The sequence below is a fragment of the Scardinius erythrophthalmus genome (assembly GCF_964197995.2).
Source record: "Scardinius erythrophthalmus genome assembly, chromosome: 5".
Lineage (NCBI taxonomy): Eukaryota > Metazoa > Chordata > Actinopteri > Cypriniformes > Leuciscidae > Scardinius > Scardinius erythrophthalmus.
The window spans coordinates 9,953,951-9,981,205 of NC_138225.1; the positions used below are offsets into that span (position 1 = coordinate 9,953,951).

Sequence of the window (27,255 nt, forward strand, 5' to 3'; positions counted from 1 at the left end):
AATGGAGGGAGAAATTGGACCCAAACACACACACACACACACACACTGTCTTTTTTTTTTACCCTCGTCTCATTATGTGTTTTCGCTCCTCTCGTTTTAACCACATGGGAGGTTACTACAACACGCTGCAGCAAGAGACTTCACTATGTTGTCTGTTTTTCTTTTCTCCGCTCGCCCAAGATTCGCTCCATTTTTCAATCTGGGTGAGGGTGTAAAAAAAGAGGTCTGTGTTGTGAATTTTGTGCGGCTGAGAGTAGAAAAGGAGACCAAAAAAACAAATAATATGCTCACACAAATCACAATTCTTTTGACAAGTGAAAATAAAAGAAAATCCTGAGAAAATCACAACGTTTTGTGTTGATGTACTGGATACGGGAAGAGGGATTTTAGGGATTTAGGGTGGTGTGTGATTGCATTTCTAAGGTGCTGAGAGGCAGGTGATTCAGAAACTGTGAAATTATGCAGAGGGAGACAAACAAATAATAATAAATTGTATACATGTTTGAAAGTGTTTTGTTGTTGTTGTTGTTGTTTATTAAAACACAACACAGACCTTAAATTAAAATATTTAAGTTAAGTACATGCAAAATCCTCAAGAATGCAGTATATGTTTAAGAATTAATGTGCAAATTGTTTGATTTTTTTGGTTTAGAAAGATCATTTAGATTCTGTTGTTCTATCTAAATCTAAAAGAATATAAAAGTTAATTTAGAATATATATATAAACACACACTTCCTCTATATCAGCAAACTAAAATAACTTAAACTGAAATGTAAATTAATAATTTGTCTGTATAACAATAAGTAAAACAACATAAATACACTAATATTCAGTAGAAAAACATAAAATATGATGAATATTGTACTTATAATTAAAATATATTAGTATATTCCGAGAAATTCAGCTCAACTATATGCAACATTAGATCAAAGTTTGTAAATTAGAATGGTAAAAAGATCAAAAAAGAAGAAAATATCTATTATTAACTATAGTTATTAAGTTATTCGCTTATTATATAATAAAATATTCACTAATCTTATTTGTAGGCATTAATTATAATACAAACAAACAATTTTGAAGAGGTAAACAAATATCAAAACAGATACTTTATATTTGTCTTCCTTTCTTTTGCCTTATTAGGAACAAATATGTTTTGACGAAGAACTTCGGAATTCAGAAAATGGAAATGCCAGAACGGAATGAACCCTTACATTATAAACAGGAAACATAATCTGCCGTACTATTTTTCTCAGTCTCAAATGTTCGTGCCACCTACTAAACATGCCTTAATGGATGCAAATGGAGGAAGTGCGTGACAAACGTAACACATGGCTTGTACGTGCTTTGCGAGACACGGCGGTCAATCTCCACCTCTCCCATGACACTCCGGCCACCATAAACAGCCTTAGCCCTGGTGTGCTCCTGCAGTGCCAGGGATTTCCAGAACTGGTGAGGGGGTGTTGGTCCCAGTGAGCAAACGTCAACATGCCGTGGTCTTCACACACAACTGCACGCATACACACGTTTTCAGACATATGCACCTGCATATATGCAGTTCTGTCAATGACACCAACAGAAAAACACATGCACTTTCACATTCCACAGACATTTAGTGCACAGCACCGTCCGCAGCTACCTGACTGGGCCACACGCTACCTCATCTCTCGGTGTTAGAACACACTTCACAAAAAGATCAAAACAAACGTGTGGAGGCAGCCAGCGTCAAGATGATGAATAACTCGAATCGTAATCGTCTGACCTGCCCTGCCATCTGATTGGCTGAGAGGCTGTTTTCTTTCTCGTAAGGCTGCGCCACGGATTTGGATTTGGTCACAACTTTGAACACTTCAGTTTGCCGTGGTTATGCTTACGGCATTGATTTAGAGTTTATTCATTGAGATTAGACCTGTAGCTCAAACAGTAGCGCATGGCGTGAGCAATGCCAAGGTCATGGGTTCGATTCTCTGAGAATACATGACAGAATGTATCCCTTAAATGCAAGTCGCTTTAGATAAAAGCATCTGCCAAATGCATGCAATTTGGTATGATTTACTAAATCCCTATAGGAAATTTCACAAATAATTAAAGAAGTGACAAGTAAAACATTGAAGTAGAATGACTGACCTTGTATTTTCTTGTAAAACTTCCTCCTCCAATAATCTTTGCTTTATTTACAGATTTTTTCACAGTGAATGTTCTATCAATTTACATTTGGCGAAGGACCAGAGTTCTTCCAAATTTAGCATTTCACTCAAACCCCATATTGTTCACAAGCCCATGTGACTTCCTGCTCTTCATCTGGATGGCCGAGATGAGGAGCACAGGAAAGAGCCATGGTGATTTCCTCTAGGTTTTGCCCTCTGTGGACCAAACTTTATTTTAGTTGGTTTTCCAACCACATCATTTGGTCATTGTGACTAGGGGTGATGAGTATAAATTCACCATTCAGAGATTTTAAAGCATCTTATGCTAAATTTGACGAAATGAACAAGTTATGTGCCCATGTGCAAAGATCATCACCCTCCTTAAAATGGCGAAAACTCTAAAACAGAAAACAGACAGAAAAGTGGGAGCTAGAGAGAAACAGCAAGACATGGAGTCCTTAACTGCTGTCGATCACGGTTGGCCTTTACTGTATAGTCCAAGGACACGAGCAGCTGAAAACAGGCTCCAGTTCTCAGAAACGGAGTGAAGGTAATAGAGAGAGGACAGCAGTAGCAGCAGGAGGGGGGAGAAAGAGAGAAAGAAAGAGATGAGCTTGCAATCTCTCCGGAATAACAACATGAGACCTTCGCATATTGAAATAAACACTGGCTGAAGAGGTCAACTGGAGGAAAATGGTGAGATGCGGACTCTACATTAAGTAGTAACAGAGATTCTCCTTATATTTTATTCAGAGCTTAAAACAAATTAGAGTTGCAACTGCACCAGATCCATCTGAGACGGAGAAAAAGGTCTTAATTAATTTGGAAGATCACTGCGGCCGTGAGTCCACATCATGGGTTTTTTGTAAGAGGAATGCCAGCTATTTATCAGCTGGCCAATGAGAGGGCTGGAGAGGGGTTAGGTGATGATGGGCTTGCCGCCTCTGCTCAGATAGGAAAAGGATACTTTTCAAAAGCTAAAAGCTTTCCCATTTTAAAACAAAGGAGGGGGGTGATTTTTTTCTGAAAAACCTCATTCGTGGGACATTCCAGGGTCTCTCTGTGTTCTGTGAGAAATCTGCTCGACAAAATATGTTTTCGTGACCCTTTCAAGACTGCCTGGATTTATATGCAGCGTGAACCTGTGGAAGACCACATTTATCATTAGATACACAGTGGAAAAAAATACACGCCAAGTTTAAAATGAAAAAAGGATGAGAAATCTGTCAGAAATGGTCAATCATCTGCACATTTAACATTAAAAGCAGGCACCTATAAAATCATTACCATCCTCCCAAACATTCCCATACTGAAGGAAACTTACAGTTGGAAGGATTAATCCATGAATACGCAAATATAACATAGCCAATCTATTTTTCATTTGGATTATACAAAGAGAAAATCAATGCAGGGTTAATCACAAGTCAGTGGAGCTGAAATGTGGATTTCCTAATAATGAAAATAATGACAAATGTAGGCATTTCTGTCTAAAACTATATATTTTTTTTTCTCTATAAATGAATAGCTATATATCAAGTGTCATGGTTTAGTGAGTACTGCTAGTTAATTCAGTGGTCTATGAAAATTCTTAACATATAAGCAAAACTCTAAGAGGTGGACAAATTTGTACTATCGAGAGCATACGCAATGAGCTTCCAATAATAATAAAAAGAAATACATGACCTAAAATCTAACAATTAACTGAATTACTACGAATAAAAAACAAATATGATAAATGCTATAAAAAATTGCATTTATACTGTCATCTAACGGGAACAAATTCAAGGGTCAACTTGATATTTGAACTCTCTGTTGCCTAAAGCGCAAAATGTGCGTGACAAACAATTCCTATATTTGTTTGGACACATGAGGATAACTGTTTCATTGTATCCATGACCATTGTGTTTTTATGTCCCAATACTCAAATGACCAAAATAAAAAAACGAACAGTTTAACAGGAAACATGAATTTTTGAGCCAAAAAGGAAGCGTGTTTACAGTAAATGTTCTTTAACCATGCCCAGTTCGTGTCCCCAGTTATTGTCACATTTCCCGTTTCTGACAGACAGATCCCATGACAGGGATGCTGAACAAAACTCTAAAAACTCTAAAGACACGACAAACAAACACCATAATATGTGACGATGAATTTGTTTCAAAACATACTGATAAAACCCCCAAGACATTTAGATATATTGATCGATTTTTAAACAGCCTGGCTAAATGAACAAAAACTGCTATAATCTTATTATTAATTGATTGTTATGAATTTTAACTTGTTAAGCTTCTCACCAGGAATAGAAAATATAGTTCATATACGAACATAAAATGTATTCGGTCTCTTCAATCAACGAAAAAAAAAAAAAAAAACCCACATCAATATATATAGCCTATATATATATATTATTTTTTTTAATATGATGTTTTATTTAGGACTTTAACAACTAAAAGCCTATTATAGTAACAAAAAAAGTATGCTACCACCAATAATAATCTAATACACCAACACAACCACCATCCCAAAAATAAAGGTTCTTTATTGGCATGTCTAGTTTCATGAAGAACATCAATGCACAAACGCGGTTCTTTATACTGGAAAAGGGTTCTTTAGATTATAAAATGTTCTTCAAATGTTCTTTTAAGAACTGTTCACTGAAAGGTTCTCTGAGGAAACAAAAAATGGTTCTTCTATGGCATCGCTGCGAAAACCCCCTGTTGGAACCTTCATGTGACTAACACTAACAACAAGTTATTAATAATAGTATTATTATAATTATAACATTCCTATATCACCGGGAATAGAAAAGATTTGACATGCACGACAATAAAACTAATCCCGCGAATAGCCTTCGAAGGGCTTGTGTGATACAAATCACTATTATGTGATCACAAAATTACAATACCTCTGAAACTGATTTCATTAATCATGTGTGACATGATGAATGAAAACATTCCGCCCAACTTTATGCAGTATTTGCAAAAGGACAATTACTTTTTCAATTAGCCATGCAGAATCTATTTTGGAGGGGGTATTTGCACACGACTGCTATGTGAAACCGGTCTGGGAATCAAGGGACATCTACTCAGCAACCCAACTGTCAGCGGTCAACTGCTCACTTCCTGCGGGTCTTATTCAGGGATTTGGGCTAATATTTATATAGGATAGGATTTTATATACCGTCCCCATACATGAATGCTCGAAAATCAGCGCCGCGCGCTCCTCTGACACGCCATGATTTATTATCTGCTAATTGATATCGGGTTCTAATTAACATCTGACCGTTTTCTCTCTCCAGGGTTTTGTAAAAAAAATGGAGAGATAGCTAAAAACGCCTGAAGGCACTGGGAGATATATGCAGTGTGGAAGGATCCCATTCATGATCATTGGATGCTGATAGACGCAAATATTACAAACAGATCCCATGTAAAACATGAAAACGACGACGGAAATTATAGGGGGCTATTGTTGTTTAGGTGTTTGCAATGCCTTTCCCTGCAGGTTAATCATCTTCACACCTTTGAAAGGATACAGAACATGTCTTGACATATGAAAGTTTCTAATGAGGCATCGAGTCTCGTGTTACCACAGCAGAACCCCCAAATCCCGCGCGCAGGACCACACAGTTCACCAAACACTGCGAGTTAAGCCCCTTCATAAATATTCATCAACATCCTCCAGAAAATCTCGTTTTCTTTACAATGATTAGGAAACTCATTACTATTAATACTGCTGCAACAACAAAAATAACCACCAAGAATCACAACGAGAAAACAATAGCCTATATATTTCAGTATAGTTACAAACCTACAAACCTTGGTAAACCTACAACTGAAGACCGAAATAAAACATAAAAACTTGAAGTCATAGGGCTACAGAAATATGTATACGGGATTCGGGAATCGTTTTAGGTTACGAAAAAGTTTATTTCTATATTTTTATGTCAAGAACTGCTTCCGAAAATAAAGACAAGATAATTAAAAAAACACTTAAAAAATAATTCGATATGAAGTTGTGTTCTTTGAGCAATCTACTTCATTTAATAATAAATTTAATTAAAAGGCTATTATTATGGAGCATGTTCTTATACGGCTTGTCGGGGGTAAAGAATTAAGGCTTATAAATTCATTTTCTCATGTTCCACAAGCAGCATCCAGCATTTAAAGAACATCCTCATATTAATAGGCTACTATCGAGTCAATTAATGCTAATAATATGTTCTGTATATTTGCATAAATGAGCACTGTTGTTTGTTCTTAAACAATATAGGCCTAAGCGTTTTGTAAGAGTTAGCCTACCAACAAAAGAGCCGTAAAATAAATGATGAAAAATGATCTCAGATTAAATTATAGCCTACTTATTCATTAAAAACGTTGATTATTTGATCATCCGAACTAAATGAATTGTAAGCGGTGATTTTCAACCTTACTTTCATTATTTCAGGAAAAAATAACGTCTAATAATTAATTAGCCTACCTAAAACATTAACTGTAATTTTCATTTTATTCAAGCATCTCCAAATGGTGCTCTGATATTAAAACAGAGAAATAAGTTTAACAATATTTGTTCTCAATTTGCATATGAACAATACGGCCATCATTACAAAATGATTTTTTTTAAGAAAATAAATAAATATTTTTATCAACCGTGTACTCGTGTCAATTATAGTCTAGACGTGAACTTGCAAAACAAGAGTTTGCTCAGATACATTCCAAATCTCTCAAAACAAACAAACAAAACAATGATTCATTTAAAGACTTGACATTTTATCTCGCATTATCCGTGTCTGGAGGAAAAATGGCTTCTACTTTAGATGTAATACGGTATCCAGAAAGAAATCACACACGCACACACATACACACCTGGTGGATTCTGAAAGGCGCCGCTGAGAGACAAAACAGGAAGTGTGTCTCCATTGAAAACATCATCCAAACCACAAATTAAGGATACATGCTAATTCCATTAAAGCATAATCTTATGCAATCGTATCACTGTGATTAAACTGTGAACGTCAAATTTAATCCAACGGAAGTTTCAGAAAAACATAGGCTTAGACTATTTATTGCACCACTGCCAAATTTTCTATATATTGTAAGCTATTATTTTCACAATTTGTAATAATTACTTTTATGAGCTCATTGTTTCTTCCTTAAATTAAAATGATGTTAGCTAACTGCAAGATTATTATCTTACAACTGTACATTTTTGTGCATCTAACAAATCACTCTAAATTGTATAGACACATGCATTTTGAAACGATGTGTAGCCATATTGTGAAAAGCGCTAAATAAACGTGAATTTAATTGATTAATTTAAAACATACTGATAAAGAGGAGCTTGCATAGCCTATACAAGAAAAAATATAATAAATGCCTCGAATCTTAAAAAATCTACACAGTATTGTCTATTTTAAAATATTCTTTTTCTAAAACATAATTTGTAAAGAAAAAAATACGGGTGCCAAAAAAGACAAAGGGTGTACAATACTTCACTGTGAGGCAAATTGGGTTATATGAGTGGATATAGACATTTTTTTTTCCAAGGTCGGAACCCGATGTTGGCCAATTTTGAACTTCTAGGCTACTTGTAGATGCTGTGGAAAAATCAGGAGGGGGAGGGTGGCTGTTTAACAATATATGCGCCACTTAATGATTATTATTTGAATATAACCTCCTTGCGCAAAAAGTAGGCTAAGATCTATTTTCCGTTACGCAACATTACGGTCTGTCCAGTTTTTTTATCAAGCTCTGAATTGTGTCTGTTATCACCTGAGTATTTACAAAGGACGCTTCCGACTTGACAGTGATGAAGTGATCTGGAATCAAAAGAAGCATCTGATAAAAGAAGGAAATACTTACGCACGCCTGACTCTTGATCTGCCACAAAATCTCAATCATTGCAATCTTTCCTGCAAATAAAGAAAGAAAAACTAAGACAAATGAGGAATGCGACACAATGCAACAATTTGGTTGTCTGTTTTAATGCTACTGCAAACGCACTTTAGAATGCAATACTAAATAATGATGAAACAATAATAATTTGGAAGTATTTTAGGATTTGTATGTCAAATCTAATTCAATCAAATCATGTAAATGATTTTTCCTTAAGGATATTTCCTTATAGAAGAAAAGAACATTTGTTTATTTACGAACGATAGCATGCTAGGCGTAAGATAAACATCCAAAAACAAATAGTGTTAAGCTGAAGTGAAAACAGTGGTGTCGTTAACTAGGTTATCTCATTAGAGCCCTGCTGCTTTTGCCTGTTATTCAATCGCCCGAGTGTAAATTAGATTCAATCCGGTTGCTATCGCCGCAGGTCAACAAAACATAACTTTTGTTTCTATTCATTAATTATGAACCTTGATAAGCCGATAACCAGTTAGATATTGTATACCAGAGAGAAGGGTCAAGTGCCTGAGCCACGCGATACACTGCTTACGTTTCACGTGCACTTGGGTTGCAAGGCTGGCTGCAGACGTGCATGCTTGGCGACAGACTTACTTGCAACAACAACAACAAAAAAAAGCAAACATTTCAGCAAGACAATGTCTTGCTCGCAGTTATTGCCCATTGAGAACAGTAAATAAATTATTTCAGAAAAAAAGCAAAATGGCATGACACAAACTAGCAAATTAAATTAAATATAAAAGTAGCTGTCATCAGTGCGTAAGGGCACTGTCCTAAAGCAAAGAAGAAAAGCTTAACTAAGGCATGAAAACGTTCAATGGGTTAGTTATAGCCTATATATTTTTAAAGGTTCCAATAGAATAATAATAAAAAAAAGGTTCACAGCTGCAGTATAAATTTCTTAAACTTCCTGAAATGTAAAAAAAAAAAAAAATCATTATTTTCATGATTTATTTTTCTTGTCAAATAAACAAAGGGTTTTTTGTTTTTCTGTTGATTAAACCAATCTCCGTTGTATTGACTATTAAATGAAAGGCAACAAGGTAATTAACTTTATTAAGTTAAACCAACAATAATGTTTACAGTGTAATAGCTTTTAAAAATCCATAAACATGACGATTTGAAGAGCCTATACTGTAGAATCTTTTAAGGAAACAATATACAGCGATCCTCAGATGCTGCAAAGAACCTTCGTTGAATGCACTGATAGGTCAACCGCTTTAAACTGGATTCATTTAGCAAGCAGTTCAGAGTGTCTGCGTGCAGATCACCGGTGTACAGTTCGGAGTGTCTGTGCTTGTAATGCTTTCCTCTACCAGTGGGAAAAGTCACAACATATAATTTGCTGTAAAAGTACAGCAGGACATTCGCTTGACGTTTTCTTTTTCTTTTCTTTTTTTCTTGCCAGTGAATTCAAATTTGGTACAATGATTGACAAGGTCCTATTCAAATAAAACATCCCGTGGAGAGCGTGCACACTTTTTTTTTCAACCGTGCACGGGAGGCGTGGAGCTCGCGCTTCTGACACTCTCTCCCGCAGTAGCTCCTCTCCAGCGAGCCCTAATGACATCACCCAGACACCGCGGCTGAAGAAAACTGTTTTTCTCAAGTGTGTGTGTGTGTGTGTGCGTGTGTGTGTATGGAAGAGCGATGTTTTAATACAGCCGGACGTGTTCGAGCAGATCTTTTAATTGGAGCGTATAAAGCGGAGCAAATTCCGTGGGAATAGTTTGTTTTGAAAACAGTGGAGAGCACCAACATCGCCAATAGGTCCTTTTCTCAAAGAATGAAACTTCGTGTACTTCGACTTATTGTTTGTACTGTCTGTGTTCTCGACATGGAGTAGCTCGGAAGAGGTGGAAGCGGTGTTCCTTGACTCGGTTTCTCGCTTATGGACGACAGTAGTCCCCTTTCTCCAAAGGCAAATGCTTTCAGTATTGCCTGTCTGATTTCAGCGAGGGATCAAGCAGGAAACACAACATTTGACAAACACGCCACTAGCCTGGACAAGCAAGTGGTGCAAAACTGCTCCAGATCCATTAAAATGCACTACAGCACTGTCACGCGGGAGATGGAAGGTACGGGTACGATATTGACAATAACCTTGTGATTTGAAGGGCTCGCGCTGTTTGTTTAAATACTTTCGCGTCGCCTAGAGCGCGCGAGAAACGTTCAGTTATCGCCAAAGACACGTTTGTTTTAATATTGTAAAGCAAAATTCAACGGCACGTTCTGACTATTTACGTAGTAAATAAACCGCCGCGCTTTCCTCTCCGTGCACTAATTTGAACAATAGACAGACATGCAAATAAGGCTAATATGTCCTAAGCTGCACATTAGCTGCAACTTTTAAAACATGATAGTCTTTGCATGGTCCTCCAATAACGTAAACCGACCAAGTAAGCATTAAGTAGCGCGCGCAATGCAAAAGCTTGCAAAGTGCCTCAGAAGTCTAGGAAACTCGGATTCCACCTCCAACCCAAGGATGAGCCTGTCAGACGAGCAGTGGCCAACAGCAAAATTGTGAACAAAAGGAAATAGCGTTCAAGAAATTGACGGGGAGACTTGTTCCTTTGCAAAATTAGTTGTTTGTCCATGTTGCGCGGGTGTTTGTTTGCTTTGCGAAAAAAAAATTACTCTCCGTCGTGCCAGCTAACCAGTCTATTGTTAGAGGAGGGTGGTGTGGGCGATACACTTATCCAAAAGTAAATGGGTGCCGGAAAGCCCATTATAAGGGGCGCACTTCTCTGTCAATCAGTCTCGTCCCAAGGCGAGGAAAGGCACATTACCTGCAGTTCCTTATCTAAATAGAAATAAGAACCGGTTTTATCGCAAAGGGGAGGCCCTATGTGTGAGATAAGAGAGAAGTCTGGATTTCAGTTTAGCAGAGGGGCAGGACAGAGGCCGATTGGAACAGTTCACAGCGCGCAAGCCTTTGAAGACAACGGACCGCGCATATACGCACAACTTTAGACCATCGGTAATCAATACGAAGCTACTTAGGAAGGCGTTTTACAGGTTCAGCGAAAAAGAGGGAATTTCTAAGGCGGCCTTTCTAAGCACCTCATCTAGGCAATATGCGTTAACCTAGAAGAAGACCATCGTTCTAAACGTTCTTGGATACACTCGTTAAAACGGGAAACTTTCCCATACGCGACACACTCGAGGACATCACTGTATATTTGATCATCATAGGCGAACTCCTGTATTCACTTGCATATTGTTGCTTTTACACTCGAGTCCTGCGCAAATTGTAAACCCAACTTTTGGAATGATTTCAGCAATATCAAGCCCGTGGCTGACGCAGCTGTCCCATTTTTGCGATGTTGCAGCCTTCACGACCAGCAGCCTGAGCAGCCTCAATACGCCCGGGAGTTACCATCTCTCTCCGTCGCCTGGGGATCCCTACGGCCACCATGAAACCCAGTTTGAGCCGTGCCCGGCTGCCCAGCACGCCTACAACTATTCCGGATCCAACCCAGCACAGGCCCCGGCACAGGGAGACAGCGGGACGTCCAACTGCTCCTCGTCGTCCTCAAGCTCAACTCCGAACAAAACGCTGATCAAAAAGAACCCTAAAGTAGCCAATATTAATGTACAGTTGGAAATGAAGGCGCTCTGGGATGAATTTAATCAACTTGGAACTGAAATGATTGTCACAAAAGCTGGGAGGTGAGTTGACAGGTTTCTATACTGAACTTTGAGATCATTTGACATCAAGTTGTTGTTTTAATATAATTGATCGACTTTTACGCGCAGGAAATTATAAAAGACTTGTAGCGATTTTTAATTTAACACTAAAAAACGTATAACGTTTAACATGCAATTAAATGTTTTAAATGTACTTCATAATCAATGTACTTGAACTACAGATGGATTAAGCATTACATATCGTTTCTTAATGAATGAATAAACTATTGACCATTTTTAGGAGCAACTAAAGAAATCTTAAAATCTACTTTTATCATCTTATTGTCAGAAAGTTCAATAGGTCTGATTCTGAATAAATTCCCTTAACAGTGCATTAGCTTAGCACAATCCTCATGGCCATTTAAAATGAAGTGTAAACAGTCTATTGTGTGTATTTACACAGTGATAAGACAGATAGCATGAGATACAGTACATTTTGTAGCTCACCTATGTGCTAAAGGGCTCCTCGCTGGCTTTCACGATTAATATACATAGCTATAGTGTCTTGTTTGTACAGAACGGTCTGTTTATTCAGGTGAATGTCAAGTTTTAGCTTGCATTTACATCGTGCAAAACAAACCGTGATTAAATTAATGCAAAATAAATGAATATATATACACTAAATGACTAAGATAAATGCGCGCGAGCGTACACACATACAAATTCACACATGTATTTGGGTATAACCAGGCCTCAGCCAGGAAGTGTTATGCTCCAAGGTACGTTACTATCAGCAAATTAAATAAATAAATCTTTTAAATAAAAATCACATACAGGGAGAAGGCAAAAGGGAGCTGAATGACACATACCATAATTTTAGAAGCGTCGCATCTTCGTAAATGAGGTCACTAGACCACTACATGGACAGTTCATCTAGTTTAGTGTTAATTTCTTGCAGCTGCTGTGGCCTACTTTAACCCGAAGCAGTTCAGAGGCGAATAAAACATTGCAGGCGTCGGAATCAAATTGGGCTTTTATTCTGATAGGTAGCAGAACATCGCGATAACACTAATCTCACTGTTAATATTTGCTACAGACCCCAGACATGTTACACATAAAATGCTTTTTTCCCCCCCAAGGCATGTATTATTCTACTTATATTTCAGTCCAATTTGCCTTATGGCTAAACATTTGCACAGAACAATTTTTCTTTCACGGTGCATCAGTTATAGCGTCACTATCCGTTCCAATAGGCCTATAGCGATGAATGGCTGTACGTCTGGGGGAAAAACTATACACATTACAAATGTTTCGAAATGGAATTATAGCTCTTTTGTTACCATTCATTTAGCTTGTCAACATTTCTGCTATATTCATAGGCTAGGCTACTCGTTCTTTTTAAAGATATTTTTTTTCTTTTTCTCATCAGTAGGCCGGATTGAATTAAAAGTGGTCGAAAAGGGCAATGAATTTACCACTTCAACTAACTTATCACTTAAACTTTAGCACCAATTTGATTTCAATAAATGAAGACAGCTTAATTTTAGTAGGTTTTTTTTTTACGTGTATATATTGAATGTCAACAAACAAGAAAATCTATTAATTTCACTGCACGCTTTTAGGAAGAAAAGAAAAGAAATCTGGAAGTTTTTGTGAAATAACAAATTAAGTTTAATATCCAAATATCTCAAATGCAATAGCCACCATGCTAAGCAGCTATACACTTAAAAACATAAATTTATTTAACCAATAATTCATACAAATTTATGAACTAAAAGCAAGTAATAAGACTACAAGTACTGATTCAAACTACAGAAACAGTGTGATTTTCTTTAATTTATCTGCAATACGGCGTAAGAGGATCATCAATGACCCTTATGAAGTCACAGCTTTGATTCACAATGATCTGCGTAATGCTCGATGCTAAACGGTGAAAGATTCGGCTAAAAGAGAAAGATGAAGGGACATTTAAAAAAGGTGGGCTACTAATAGTGCGACATTTTACCTGGTTGTCTGTCCGCTTATGTGTGTGCGCGCGCGCAAGGTCATCTGTCATTCCAAAGGTGCTCACTACACTGAATCTAAGGGAAGGCACTTTAAAAGCTACTTTAGCTTCACCTATCCACAACTAGCGCTCTGAAAAGACACTCACGTTCACTGAACAATGATTCCAGTATCACTTTCACTGGTATGCAGCATGTTTCCTTCAGAAGGTTGCATGCAGAAGGGCTTATACGGTTTCAGAATAATGTATGCGTCCTTATGTGTTTGTTCGGCATAATCGACAAATGCATCCTTGTGCGCAGGGTTATGTGTGTGTTTGTGAATGAAAGAGAGAGAGAGAAAGAAAAGTGCTATGTTTCATTGAAGGTCCGAGGTTTGCTGGAGATAATTCTTGCGCGTAACGCGGGCCTAATATTCTACAGCCTATCATTTAAACACATATTTGCAGTCTGTATAAGAATGCAAGTAAAATTCCAAATTGTCAGCAACATTTTGCAAAAATACCGTGGCATCACAATGAAAAGAGTCCATTTATAGAGAAAGATGTATATGAAATGATTTCATTATAAGTAAGTAGATTGTTTATTCATAACCAACGGGTTGCATTCTCCTCTCCAGACGAATGTTTCCTACATTTCAAGTCAAAATATTTGGAATGGACCCAATGGCAGATTACATGCTCCTGATGGATTTCCTACCAGTGGATGATAAACGATACAGGTATGCAATAATGGCACATACGTTTACGCCTACTTTTATGCATACACTCTCTGCATCAAAACGAATAAACATGTTTCGACGTTACTATTTGAATGCGCAAAATGTCATAGTGAATCATATTTCTAGTGAATATTATTATAAAGTGTTACCCAAAGAGCACAACATTGACGTTGCAAGCTGAGTACTCATTCTCTCTCTTCTCTGTTCTGAAGGTATGCCTTCCACAGTTCATCGTGGCTGGTGGCGGGGAAGGCTGACCCAGCGACTCCAGGAAGAGTGCACTATCACCCCGACTCACCTGCCAAAGGCGCGCAGTGGATGAAACAGATCGTTTCCTTCGATAAACTAAAACTAACCAACAATCTGCTGGACGACAACGGACATGTAGGTGTTACCTTTTCTTTTTAAACCAGAGTCCTAAAAAAGAAATGTTTATAAATGTAAATTGCCTTTAATTATGAGATATTCGGCTTTTGTCATTTTTTATTTGAGAACAGCACAGACCAGTGGAAGATTGAGAGGAGTAAATATCGCATGTGACAAATCTGCACATTTAAAGGCAATATTTAATGATGTGGAAGTGGAACTAATTAGTGTAGGGCTATTTATGTATATTCTGCATATTTCGGACGTTATTTATGCCTATATTGTAGCCTATCATTAACGGCGTAAACACAAATGAGCATGGAAAAAAATTATATCCACATGAAAGCTACATTAATTGCCAATAATAATTTAGACTTTTGATTGCTTCTTAGTTTTCACATTTAAAATGTATTTTTATTTTACAAATGTATTAATGTGAAGTACCTCACACTTTCCAAATAAGTTTCTATCTAGGTCTAATTAATGTATGCTCTTCGGTAATCTGACTTTTACCTGCTTACTGTACCTCGTTTTTGTCTTTCATCAATGGGTGGTAGCCCTTCGTGACACTTTTAATCAACTAAAATAAATAAATAAATAAATAAATAAAAACCACTAAATCGTATCTTTTCTTATAGTATTTCCAGCCCTCTGATTTGTTGTTAAGTTATTGTGCAGGCTATATGCGATGTATGTGTATGTACTGTAGGGCCTGCATGTATTTAGCCTATGTTTGATGCGGTGTTTATGTAGGCTATTATCTCATTGACTTGTACAGCGACCTTGAGCTTGGGAAAGGCGCTTTGAAAATAAAACGTATTATTTTATTAGTAGCCTACTGGTAAAGCGCGACACGTAATTCGCCTCAAAAGATGCGATGACAGCCTGATTTCTAATTTTTTAAATCATGCTAAATGATATTTATTGCTCTTGCAGATCATACTGAACTCAATGCACAGATACCAGCCCAGATTCCATGTGGTCTACGTGGATCCTAGAAAAGACAGTGAGAAATACGCCGAGGAAAATTACAAGACATTTGTGTTCGAGGAGACCAGATTTACCGCCGTTACAGCCTATCAAAACCACAGAGTAAGTGCTCAGCTCTGACACTAATTACCACTTTTTAGAAAGGACGTCCTGTTGGCAAGTTAAACCCTTTAGAAGTTTACGGAGAAGTGCTAATGTAATTATTTTGCTGTATGTAGCTATTTATTGTTTGTCAATCATGGCGGTTTCCTAAAGCACGAACCTAATAGAAATAAATCCGAGTATGGTGAAAGTATTTTTAGAATCGACTTGATGGCTTCTTTAAAATGCAAAAAAAAAAAAAAAAAAAAAAAAAAAAAACGTATGTAGTTTTTAAAATAAACTATTGTTTTCATGTGATGTCAATTTACTTTTAAAAGCAATAAGTATTTAAATGTAGGCTATTATAATTAACACACTGTTCCCTGTAAGCTGCCTTAATTTTTTAAGCACATTCAACTTGGATGTTTAAATCATTTCAACTTAAATTACATTAAACTGACTTAAAAAAACTGAGTTGAATCTGAAAGTTGAAAATACCTTAACTTATTTTGATGAGTTAAAGCAATGTAAAAACATGTTGACATAAAATACTGATCAATTTTTTTTTTAAAGTGTCTGAACACAAATCATTTTAATGAAAGGCTAAATTAAAAATGAAATTTAAAACGATACATTGACTACAGATGAGCTCTAAATAAAGACCGTGGTGTCACCGATGCTCTCGCGCAGCTGTCCAGTGTTTTTCTTCTCCTTTTTCATCTGTCTTTCCTGCTCTGTCTTCTATCAGTTTGACCTCTTGATCTCTAACTCTCACCGCGGGCTTTACATTTGTTTTTCGACTCATTCCGGAAAATCACGCACACATCTTCATCCAGCGCTTTTCCACAGCCATGAGGCATTACCTCGCCTCGAGTGTTCATATTTAACATAAATAGTTTCCAGTCGGTGTCCAAATAAATGTTGAAATGTGTTATTGTTAATATAAATACAATCGTCGAGTGTCTACGCCCTTTCTGGAATACTGCACATACATTAACAGTGCTGTATACGCGATTAGTTGGAACGAACATTGCAGAAAAATGAGTTTACAATTTAAAAAACGCCTTATAATAACACAAGCTTTGAGTGGACTTTGAGAAATTATATATATATATATATATATATATATATATATATATATATATATATAAACAATCTCGTTGTCTTAATAAAAATAAATGAATAATTTTGCCACATTTTTCACGTTTTCACTCTCTTCCTCTCAGATAACACAATTGAAAATCGCCAGCAATCCGTTTGCCAAGGGATTCAGAGACTGTGATCCGGAGGACTGGTGAGATTTTTTTTTCTTTTCTTTTTGGCTGCTGCTCAACTAAGATAAATGTATTGGAAATATTATAAGGACATTTGATTTTTATATTGAACAATTAATGCAATTATAACTAACAAATTAGACAAGGAATTCAAATTTGTAGCATAACCATAGGCTAGGCTACTACACTAGGCTATTTTTTTTGCTAACTTAACCATTAAAATAGTAACGAACATGAACACTCTTAAAATAAAGCTTCCAAAAGGGAGTTTGAAAAGCAATAGCATTTTCTTTTTTAGTGTGAGAAACATTTTAATCTTAAGATCTTTTTTCCACTATAAAGAACCTTTGTGCCTGGAAAGATTCCATGAATGTTAAAGCTTCTTTATGGAACCATTAATGTCAATAAATAACCTTTATTTTAAGAGTGTAATAAACATTTTTTATACAGTAAAAATTATACAGGACACTGTAAAAAAAAAAAACAGAAAAAAGTTGCTGCCTTAAAATAAGTACAATCAACTTGGATGTTTAAGTCATTTAAACTTAAATTACATTAAACTGACTTTAAAAAAATGAGTTGAATCTAACTTATAAAAAAAGGCTGAAACTGCTTAACTTATGTTTATAAATTGCTTTAACTCATCAAAATATGTTTTCGTAACTTATTGATCATATCATTTACTTCTAAACATTTTTTACAATATGAAAATATATAATATATAAAAAAAAATTTCATTACAGTTAACCAATTTTGATGTTCTTTTTTTAATGAAAATTCCTAACATTTATATTTAGGGCATATATAAGCCAAAAAAAATAAGTTGAAAGACGATGATTTATTGCTCTGAATGAAAATTACATTTCTGCTAGAATACCATTAGACATACCACTCATTCAAAACAATGCATTCCAGAACATGTCACTGATTCTATCTTGCCCGCTTTTCAGGCCCCGGAATCACAGGCCGGGCTCTCTGCAAATCATGAGTGCGTTTGCTCGAACCAGGAACCCCATGTCCTCTCCCCCGCAGCAGAACGGCACAGAGAAAGGTCTGTATATAAAACACAGCTAACAAAATCTCATTTAGCACGGGAAAAAATGTTTTAAAACAATATTCCTGAGTTTACAAATGAACATTTCTACAACATGACAAGACGAATGGTCACATTTGCTGTATGGATAATATTGTGTGCCTATTACACATTTAAATCCATTACTGATCAAACAGTGCGTACAGGAATGTACACTCACACGCATAAACATTAAACCGTATTCAGCTGTGATTACCGTGTAAAAGCCAATTTGCTAGAAATGAGCACCAGGCCCAAATAAAGGCAGTTAGGATTTTCAGTCGAGTAATGGCTCCAGTCTGTTTGGTCTCTCAGCATATACGTTCCACTGCGCAAAAGAGTTACATTTGTCTAGTTGAGCGCTGCAAATTTCAATACACAAAGGTTTGAACAGCTGCATGCCCGGAGGACAAGCTCAGACTGAGATTTTTTCGGTCCTACGCTCAGCGTAAAATGATTTCCTGTGAGAATTTACCTCTTCGGCTGAAGGACACTTATGACTTCTCCTGCCAATCAACCACAGCACATATCACTCACAAACAAACTAAATTACACCACGTTTTCATTCCAGCTCAGGTCCCCTTGAACTCATTGTCTGGGCTTCCAACATTTGTAAAGAGCCATTCAAAACTGCATCTATACGCAAGAAAATAAATATTCATTATCGGTATCGATGAAGAAGAACCTTTAAAGGGATAGTTGACTCAAAAATGAAAATGCTGTCGTCATTTACTCGCCCTCAAGTTGTTCCAAACCTGTATGAGTTTCTTTCTTCATATTTTAAAGAATGTTGACAGCAGCCATTGAATTACATAGTAAAAAAATACTATGGAAGTGAATGGTTGCCGTCGACTGTCTGATTCTTTAAAATAACTTCTTTTGTGTTCAACAAAAGAAAGAAACTCATACAGGTTTGGAACAATATAAGGGCAAGTAAGTGATGACAACATTTGCATTTATGGGTGAACTATCCCTTTAATGAAGGAACTATGCTATTGCACAAAAGGTTCTTTATTAAAAAAAATATATATATATTTTCACTAAGAAAAAAAACTGTTTATAGAAAGGTTTACCCAAAATGTTTTTTTCTATTGCATTGCTGGAAAAGCCTCATTTTAAAACCTTTAAGAATCAACAGTGTGATTGTGCAAACTAATCCTGAAAATATGACTCACGCCTGATTATATTTTGCACCATATCATATTCTGAAATCTTACAGCTTACACTTTTTCTTTTTTTGTCCCGAACACAGAGGACAGCAGGCGAGAATATGAGCGTGACCCTAGCGGCACTCCCCTCCACACCGACCCCACTCACCAGCTGATGTCCCGAGTCCTCAGCCCTGCCCTCCCAGTCCTCGGCGGCCTCCACGCCGTACCCCTCACAGCCGGCCACCGCAGCCCACCCCACGAACTACGCCTCGACGGACACCCCCAACCCCCTGACACCCTGCACCATCATCCGTACAAGTATCCGACCAGTTATGAACACTACCTGGGAGCCAAAACCAGGCCGTCCCCGTATCCCTCACCGGGCATCAGAGGCCACGGTTACCACCCCCACATGAACCCGGCCACAGCCAACATGTACTCTGCAACAAGCGCACCCACCAATTACGACTACGGACCCAGATAATGACTCAATCGGCACCAAATCGAGAGCCACACGGGACAAAACAGAATGAAAAAAGACAAACACTTTTTTCTTGTGTCCCAGTTTTCGGTTGGGCACATCTTTTGCAGTGGCTTCTTACAGATGGAAAGAGAAGCTGCCATATTTATTGAAGGGAGAAATGTCACAAATGTTGTGGATCATAAGGATGAGCCCAACATTAGCTCTGGACAATGGCAGAGCACGTGGAAACTGCAGTGTTTGGAGTAATGAGGAGGACAAAGACTTCTAATGCATTATCACGGACTGGAACTGAACTTTTGTGTTGGATGCACTTTTTGTTTTTGCTTTTAAAAAGCCATAAATTATATATTACCCTTGAGCCATCGAGCTTCTAGATAGATGGAATATTTGCATGTTGCGCTGTTTTGAAGGTGCTGAAATGCCCTAATGACTTTTTTTTTTTTTTCCTGGTTGAGAATGAATAGTTTTTTTTTGAAAACGCTAGACCAACTTTAGCAGGTCCATGAAGCTTGTAACGTGGCACTGACTTGCAGCAATTCAAATAAATAAATGAACAGAATGACTGTGCTTAACTTGTAAAATAAACATTAAATATTTTACCTTTAAACATGTTCCATTAGCATTTGCAAATCTAATTCTTTCCTTACTTAGAGGGAATGCAACTTTCATTCTCCTCAGAAGTCCAAACATGTTTCATTTGGAAAGAAATTATTGATGCATTACCACATAGAGAATTGCAATATTGTCAGTTTGGGCCTGTTTCAACCTCAGAACTATTTTTTTTATCTCCTGTGATAGTAAAAAAAATATTTAGTAGTTTAAAAATATCAGATGAAATGGTTGAATACAGCTACATTTTAATATGCATTACTTAAAACGCTTATACTTTTTTGCTTAACCATAAAGTCAATGTGCTCAGTCAAACTATGCAAATTCGCTTAGACTCATAAAGAAAACAAGAACTAGAGAAAAAATGTCCATGAACAACAAGACGACTTAATGTGGATTTACAAAAAGAAAAGAAATGCACAAAATAAGAAGGATATTATAGCCTAGATGATATTGCTCAGTATTGATGTAATTCCACTGTAAATAAAAGTGAACCGTTAGATTCACCTATGCGGCAAACCGCGCTTGGCAGTGTATATACTGTTTCTCTGTACACAGTGATTTAGGTAATCCCATGGTAGAGGAAAGAAACGCTTGCACACCATTTGACCTCTGACAGCTAACGACTTTCTGAAGTATCAAAGGTTAAACAATGTTTCCAGCCATTTGAGCGACGACTAATTGGTCGTATAATTTTTTGTTTGTGGTAACAACTCGATGCACTGGGACCGGCGATGTAATGGGGACCGTTAAAACGGAAAAAATGAATGAAGGAAAAACAAGAGCAATGAAAAACTTTAAACACGAACGAGAATTTCATTATTACGGATTTTATGCATGTTTCCAAATAGCATTATTAATGTCATTATAAATGTATTTCTATTTCTAGCCGAATTACATTAGTAGGCTAATATAAATAAATTGAACATTTAAAATGCAATGTTCTTCTGACTCTCTCTCTTTTTAAATAAAATAAATATAGATTAGAAATATAGCCTATATATAAAATGTATTATTTTTTTTGTAGCTGTTAGGCTATTTAAAATAAAAAAATAAAAAATAAAATATTTGATAGGCCTATATAGGCTATTTAATATTTAATCTCACAACAAACACGTAATGACAAAGATGATTATAGTTCTTCATAAAGTCTATAATATTGATACTAATTTGTAATTCAATATTTTTAACAATCCGTTCATTGTGAAGTGAAGCGTACGTGTTATTTCCCTAGTACATTTGGGGCCGGAAGGGCCCGTTTGGAGGATTGTGCCTCCCTTCGCGTGAGCCTGTTCCCGGCTAGAGTTAATGAGTTTGGCCCATCAGGAAGACCGGGACACCCGGACCCATGGCTCTTCGTCAGGGGTCTACCCATCTGTGTTTTCTCTGGTAGCGCTTCGCCTTGATGAGAGGGGCCGACTGGGGCCCTCGGTCGCGCAGTCTGTACCTGCATCCATGAATGACGACTGACGGCTGTTTCCAACAATGACCGCGTCTAAAAATGATCATTATTTATGGGCCGAAATGCACCGAACATTGTATCCGTCTTTGAAGTTTAAACTCGATGCGTGCGAAGTTCGGCATTGAAACACTGTTTGATCCTATAGAGGAAATACCTGCGCATCGAAAACACACACACACACACACACACACACACACACACACACACAGAGAGAGTGACATATACGAGTAATTAGGCTACGTGTACAACACATAATTACGAACATTATTTAATTACTTAATTTTAAGTTTAAAAACAAGGGTGTTTCAGCAATTTAATGCTACAAATTCAACATTGCTATTTAAAAAAAGAAGAAAGTAAAATTGCTAAATTTGACTAAGCTGAGGTAAATAATTTAGGCCTATTTAGATTAAATTAGATCATAATATAATTCATTTTAAAAGAAACGTGTTGCTAATAATTAAATAGCAATGCGTTTATACAAATGGATAATTTAAAATAACTATTTAAATTCAAAAATGGCCCCCCAAAAAAGTGGTTTGCAAAAACTTAAATCCAGTAGGGCTATCTTAATTAATTGGATATCTTAGATTAAAAAAAATGTCATTAATTGTTTTTTTCCCCAAACTTGGATAATAGTATTTTTATGCAAAGACACAAAATTAAACGAAGTAAAAGCCTACATAAAAAAATAACATGCAGGCCTTAGGTAGCTATATTTCGGTATTCCATGCTCTTAACTTCGATAACATGATCGAATTAGGCCTATATTAACGATCATGACGAGCGGAGGAAAAAATGACGTAGTGTTGTACAGTCGGCACTGGATATAAAACAATATTACACGCCTGCTTAAAAAGGCAATATATGAAAACAGGCTATAGAAATCAATATACAAATCCTAAAGCGCGAGAGCCTATCATCCACCTTTGCACTTTCCCGGTTTTGTAACCTTTTCTGGCGCGAGGACTCTCAGCCATCCAGAGCCTAAAACAAAACATGCTTACATTTCCCAATGAACATTATTGCATTATGCCAAATTAATGTTGACCCCGTTTCTCATTTAACTGTAGGCTACCTTAATGTCTTCTGCCATGTTCTGGATTCATCATGCAGTTGTAACGATTGTCCAAATCTATCTTTTGTGTAGGCTACGGAGAGACGCAATGAATCAAACTGATTAGAAACATTAGTAGAACATTTTTAAATAGGCCTACATTTTATTGTGTAAATGTTGGTTTATATATTAGTCCATGTTGAAAGCCTGAAAGAGTGTAACTCACCGCATATGGATATTTCTTATCAGACGATAACTAAAAACTCAGTAAAACATCACACTATGGGCTAAAGAAAAAATAACTGGAAATCATCTGACACAGGGTCGCATCTGGAACATCTGTTGTGACAAGCCTATCTTTTGTGTACATTTTTCTTGCTTGGCACGTCCAAAGACAGCTCTTCCAAAAAAAAAAAAAAAAAAAAAAAAAAAAATTAAGGTGGACCAACCCTGTAAAGATGTTTACCTACAGCCATGCACGTGTTTCACATTTTCCCGCGTTTCTTCCAGCGAATTTGTGTTCCATTTGTCAACGCTGCATATAAAAACAAATCACCCCGTGCTTATCTCAGACAACAGAAATCGTTTCATTCCGACTGAGCTTGCCAACTTATAAATAATTTACTATAACACAACCAGTGTTGAGTTTCTCTCATTCAAAGGGCCATTTCCTCAGACTGTGATTACCTGGGATTATTATTTGTTTCCAAAAACTAACATCCATTCATCCAGTCTTACCTAAGAACCCAGAGTATCTTTAAACCAGCAAAACATGCCATGTAGAGTCTGTTATGGGGGACTATGAGTTTGTTTAAGCTGGCGCAGAATGGTCAGATGACCTCTGACCCCTCATGCCATAGACAGGCGTGTGTCTGTTGTTCAGTGAGCCGCAGGTTTTTGTCAGTGGCCCATGTCGAGGTTCTGCTTATACTGACTGCTTAAGTGATCTATTATTGACTTGGGAGGTATAAGCTGAAATCTCCAGCAATAGACACTCATGTGCTTATTCACAGAACGGATGGAAGGCACCCCTGGCATGGCTTTGTTGTGCCCCCCCACAAAGTCTACAAAAGTAGGAAGTGATTACCAATCGGACAAGCTCTACAGAGGTCATGGACAAAGGTGCGTGAGGGTCCACAGATGACAAGGAGAAGGCTAATGACCAGGCGGACTGTGAAATGAACTGTTTTGTCTTCCTCTCCGACCGGCGACTCGCCCGCTGTTGTTTTTCCTTTAAAAGGATGGCCTCCAAGTTCCCCGAGCTTCCTGTACCGTCTGATGAGATATTCCAGTCTGGGTACGTCCCTAGAGACACGTGCTTTATGGGGCAGGACGGCTGTGGCCCGTTTGAAGTTCCACCGCCATCGCTCTGAGACGCATGAAATCCCACTTAGCTTAGTACCATGGGTGGCTATTATTACCGCATATACGCTGACAAAAATATTCACCTTCAAACTCTCTGCATGTTAGTCACCTAATATTCATGTCTGCTTTAAATAATCAGTTGAGCTTCCAAATACCATGTTTATCGCCAAAATATGAAAACCCAACAGTTTTTGTTTGAATCTTTATACATTTTTTCACTGAAGAACACGTAAGAATAGAGATGGTAATCGTAAGGATTTTTTTTGTAAGAAACATTTGGAAGAAAGTGATGCAATATTTATCACATTTACTGTCTACACAGTATAGCCAGAGTTAACAAATAATTAGGCCTACTTCAGATTTCAACAAAAACATGTATAACAAATAAGAAATCAAATCAAAATAACTTTTAATGACTTTTCACAGCAAATCATTAAAAAGTCTTTCATTAGCGAATCAAACTACACTGGTCATGTTTGATTCACCAAAAAAGAATCAGTTCATAACAGTAATTCATTTGAAAATTGGTAACAGAATCAAAAGTTATTCAAATATATATTTTTTAATGGAACTGGATCTGAATAAGAATTGGCTATGAGTTATACTTTGGTTGGTTGGAATAGGTTATGCCTACTTAAAATGTATTTCACAAATGAAAACCAAACAGTTGATGAACCTCATTGACGTCCATAGCATGGGGAAAATACCATGGAAGTCAATGGGGTCTCATCAACTGTTTGGCTACTGACAAAATTAGGCTAAAATATCTTCTTTTGTGTTCAGAAGAAATCCATACAGGTTTGGAACAACATGAGGGTGAATAAATGGTGACAATTTCCATTTTTGGGTAAACTATCCCTTTAAGAACCTCATTTACAAATAGTGTAAACAATACTAGATATCAGTTTTCCTAATCTGTTACTTCAAGTCTTTATACACACACACACAGAAAAGAAAAGAAAAACAAAAAGTGCAAACTGCTTTGCTGAGTGAGCTGTCCAGTTTTCGCAGAGCAAAAGCAATAAATACAAAAACAACTAGTTTGTCTTTTAGCCACATCCGAACACAGAGGTCAGCCTTGTCTTTAGGCTGAAAATAGAGCCGCCTTCATCAGCTCATGAGCTTAAAGGAAGAACGAAACGAAACTTGCTCAATGAATCTTTCTAACAAACAGGCCTGTCTGCGAAGCCTGAGCCCTTGTGATTAACCCTGTGTGATGTATGCAGGTCAGTCCAGAGGGCAATCTTAAACTCAGAGGCAGATTTAGAAAAACAGCGCTGGATTACTTTGCCGCTCAGGTGCGACTTCAAGAGCAAATACGCCTAGTGAAGCACATCAACCTGAGGTAAAGCAAACATATCAGAGAGGACGGTTTAAGCTCTGCCTTTGACAATAAAACGCGTTTAAATAACTATTTGCCATTGTGGCGAACTGCAACAAAACACGGTGATGGAGTGTGTTTATATTCGCTGCTTTTGCTTGAGCATTTCACCAATAGGAACTCGTTCACGTGGACGCGTCAATAGTGGCAAACACTGCTGAACGTCTTGCTAAATGTGATGGCGTTGAAGCTCCGCCTCCGAATTGCAGTCAGCCACTAATTTAGGCGCGTTCATTCAAAGAAAAATATATTAGCACCACGCTCAAGTATGTAAATAAAGTCAGAGTAATTTGCAACAATCAGTTTGAAGGAAATGGTAAAGTGGGCCTCTGTCTTTCAAACTCAACTTTTGCTATATATAGACCACACACTGATCCGCTGGTCCTTAGACCCTGCGGCCAAAAGCCTCTGTGGGGGGTCCTGATGGTCTGAGAAGGCCACACTATTCACCATGTCAGTATGATGTTGCAGAACAGCCAGGGGCTTCAGTTTCTTCAAGCCAAACACTCTGATGTTGTTGTCCCAGCCCGCCGTTGCTAGGATCTTGCCGTCGGCACGGATGCGCAGCTGGGAGACCCCAGGATTGGTCATCTGAACGGAGTCGTGCATCTGTAAGGGAACACAAGTCAGACATTAATCCAAATGAGCCGCAATAGACAAATGCAGGACTTTAATTAACAAACGGCCCCATTGGAGTTCACGCTTTTCCGTCTCAGGCGGGTAGAAAGGATTAGAGTTGAAATGCACGACGCATAAACTATTTACCAGACACAAATGAGCTTGTTGTTTAATGACCTGAGCAAGAGCAAATTTAGATCCGTAAAAAGAATGGGGCAGAGCGCGAGAGCGATTCCCCACCAGCCACCTTTGGCTGATCTGATGATTGAGCCGCAAATGAACGGCTAAATAGCTGTTGAACCTGGCAGAGGAAATCCGTGCGCGACTCCAGCGCCTCAATCATCGGCCGTAAAACATTCGAGCACGAGCAAAACGCTACGCGCATGACTATTTGGTTTGGAGCGAGAGGCGTTGGAGGTGGGGTGAGTTACCTTTGTCACCGTGCAAGGACTGTTTTCACTGAAATCTTTGTTTGTGAAGGCCTTGTTGTTTTAACAGTCTCTGGTGAACTACATTTGCATTGAAAGGTCTGGTCAACAGTGCAAGGGAAGCAAACTCTGGCTAAAGATTACCTTCCCTTGCTCTCCGTGATCTACAGTGGCCAGGAGACCAGATAAATCTCGGTAATGGGCAACAATGTGACGTATAAAGTATTACCGAGAGCTCATTATCTTCGGCCCCTCTCCTTTAAGGACGTTCAAGGTATTTCCTGGAGAATAGCACACACGTGTTCTAAGTGTGTGTGCGCGAGCGTACGAGCCGTCTCTCCACGGGATGCATCTGGTCCCGAAGCTGGAATCGAACTGGACAGCGTAAAATTGACTTCATAAGCGGTGTCCAGAGAGACTAATGGCTCTCATGCGGGAGAAGACAGTGAAGAATTTGTCGGCGTGCTCCTGTTTCTGCCTGGAAAATCAGAGCCAGTCACTCCTGCATGTGG

General features: G+C 37.6%; 2 protein-coding genes across 5 annotated transcripts in view; one reads left to right on the forward strand and one right to left on the reverse strand.

Moving 5' to 3' along the window:
* gnb1l (guanine nucleotide binding protein (G protein), beta polypeptide 1-like) overlaps positions 1–27,255 on the reverse strand; it is a 135,314-nt gene that overhangs the window by 80,670 nt on the left and 27,389 nt on the right. The window contains exons 7-8 of one of the 3 annotated variants that reach the window (XR_014030132.1): positions 25,185–26,306; positions 24,709–24,992 (exon numbers count right to left, since the gene is read on the reverse strand). Coding sequence is in view for 2 of the 3 variants with exons in the window: in XM_081364585.1 (XP_081220711.1) it covers positions 26,040–26,306 (267 nt within the window). In the remaining variant the exon portion in view is untranslated. Of the gene's footprint in view, positions 1–24,708; positions 26,307–27,255 lie in introns of those variants that run through there. The other 2 variants (XM_081364586.1, XM_081364585.1) reach the window with 2 other exon arrangements.
* On the forward strand, positions 9,810–19,959 carry tbx1 (T-box transcription factor 1). Of its 2 annotated transcripts, none has more exons than XM_081364582.1 (8): positions 9,810–10,129; positions 11,333–11,723; positions 14,304–14,405; positions 14,618–14,789; positions 15,708–15,863; positions 17,069–17,136; positions 18,067–18,167; positions 19,441–19,959. In XM_081364582.1, the coding sequence occupies exons 1-8, from the start codon at positions 9,943–9,945 to the stop codon at positions 19,821–19,823; spliced, it is 1,560 nt and encodes a 519-aa protein (XP_081220708.1). In that variant the 5' UTR covers positions 9,810–9,942; the 3' UTR covers positions 19,824–19,959. The 2 variants fall into 2 exon arrangements, with proteins under 2 accessions (XP_081220708.1, XP_081220709.1); XM_081364583.1 differs by having other exon boundaries at positions 11,384–11,723.

What these genes read in the sequence shown, in the direction of transcription:
- tbx1 (XM_081364582.1), top strand. Translation starts at nt 9,943, where the DNA reads ATGGACGACAGTAGTCCCCTTTCTCCAAAGGCAAATGCTTTCAGTATT. An exon ending in GTGGATGATAAACGATACAG is followed by an intron (nt 14,406 to 14,617) that starts GTATGCAATAAT and finishes TCTGTTCTGAAG; the next exon opens with GTATGCCTTCCACAGTTCAT. An exon ending in GACTGTGATCCGGAGGACTG is followed by an intron (nt 17,137 to 18,066) that starts GTGAGATTTTTT and finishes CCCGCTTTTCAG; the next exon opens with GCCCCGGAATCACAGGCCGG.